This window comes from Colobus angolensis, unplaced genomic scaffold (assembly GCF_000951035.1).
Source record: "Colobus angolensis palliatus isolate OR3802 unplaced genomic scaffold, Cang.pa_1.0 Scaffold20, whole genome shotgun sequence".
NCBI lineage: Eukaryota > Metazoa > Chordata > Mammalia > Primates > Cercopithecidae > Colobus > Colobus angolensis.
The window spans coordinates 12,463,366-12,464,887 of NW_012115155.1; the positions used below are offsets into that span (position 1 = coordinate 12,463,366).

At 49.0% G+C, this 1,522-nt stretch overlaps 1 protein-coding gene across 6 annotated transcripts in view; it reads right to left on the reverse strand.

The window, feature by feature from the left end:
- PLEKHB2 (pleckstrin homology domain containing, family B (evectins) member 2) overlaps window positions 1-1,522 on the reverse strand; it is a 63,013-nt gene that overhangs the window by 36,719 nt on the left and 24,772 nt on the right. For all 6 annotated transcript variants that reach the window (XM_011941697.1, XM_011941695.1, XM_011941692.1 and 3 more), the window contains exon 2: window positions 791-835. In XM_011941697.1, coding sequence (XP_011797087.1) covers window positions 791-827 — 37 coding nt within the window. In that variant the 5' untranslated portion in view covers window positions 828-835. The remainder of the gene's footprint in view (window positions 1-790; window positions 836-1,522) is intronic.

Below are 1,522 nucleotides of genomic sequence, written 5' to 3' on the forward strand. Positions count from 1 at the left end.
TCTCTAGTCCTTTTGGAGACACAAAAGTTTTGGTTTTAGATAAACTCATTGCCTCAGATCAACTCTTTAGCCACATAATTACGAAGACACCAATATCTGAGAATCTGAGTCACTGCTCAGTCCCCAGAGGAGAGAGGCAGAGAGACCAGCACCTCTGTGCCAGATCTCAGCTGGGCTCAGGTGGATCCAGGCAGTTCCAGATCCATCATTAATAACAAAGCACGTAGCTGGGCACGGCGGCTCACGCTTGTAATCCCAACACTTTGGGAGCCGAGGTGGGCAGATCACCCGAGGTTGGGAGTTTGAGACCAGCCTGGCCATCATGGAGAAACCTCTTCTCTACTAAAAATACAAAATTAGCCACGTATGGTGGCACATGCCTGTGATCCCAGCTATTCGGGAGCCTGAGGCAGGAGAATTGCTTGAACCCAGGAGGCGGAGGCTGTGGTGAGCCGAGATGGCACCACTGCACTCCACAACAAGAGTGAAACTCCGTCTCAAAAAAATAAATAAATAAAGTAAAACAAAATAAATAAAGCACGCTAGTGAGGAGAGCGAAAGCAGCAGGGACTGCCATTGTTTCCTGGTTCTTATCAACTCAGCAACCAAGGAGGAGCTTGGTGGTGTGCAACACAGTTCACAGAGACCTAGGAATGTCCAAGGGAAAACTCAAGGCCACAGCACTCATAAAATTTTGTTATTTGTTTTTAAACATGATCGGCTTTAAGCCAACAGAAACAGACACTGCCCTTCGGCAATGCCGATCGCAGGCCGCACATCCTGTACTCACTCTGCCGCAGCAACCAGCCACTCTTCACAAACGCCATCTCTTCACCTACAGAACAAGAACAGGCAGGTTCAAAATCATACCCAGAAGGAGAATAACCTGTCTGGCCGAGTCTCTATCCTTACCCCCTTCAGATCAGCTGAGGAAGAGCCAAGGTCATTTCAGCTCAGTGCCCCCCTGGCATTTAACAAACACCTCCTCAGTGGGGTTTATGTGCCCTGCACTCTATACCCCCTCCCTTCCTCCCACACTAGCCTTCAGCCTCAGCACCCAGCCCACCTGTGTCTAACCCACACAACAAACATAAAGCAGCCCCAGGGACTCAGCATTTAGCTCTGTCAAGGACATGGAGGATTCTCGAGGCTTGCTGGAGCCCTCAGGTGCCTACATTTGGAGTTCCCAGTGGGGTCCACATGGCCCAGGCAGGGGTGCTACACTGGCGTCAGCAGTGAATGACATGGAGTGGCCAGGTCAGGGCAAAAAAAAAACAAAAGTCATCAAGAAAAAGGTTCATAAAGTCAACTCCATAAAAATTTAAATCTTCTGTATGGAAAAAAAGCTAAATGTGACTTTAAAACCGATAAATTAGAAGAAACAATCACAGCTGGGCACGGTGGCTCAGGCTAAGGAGGGTGGATCACCTGAGGTTAGGAGTTCGAGACCAGCCTGGCCAACATGGTGAAACCTTGTCTCTACTAAAAATACAAAAATTGGCCGGGCGCGGTGGCTCATGCC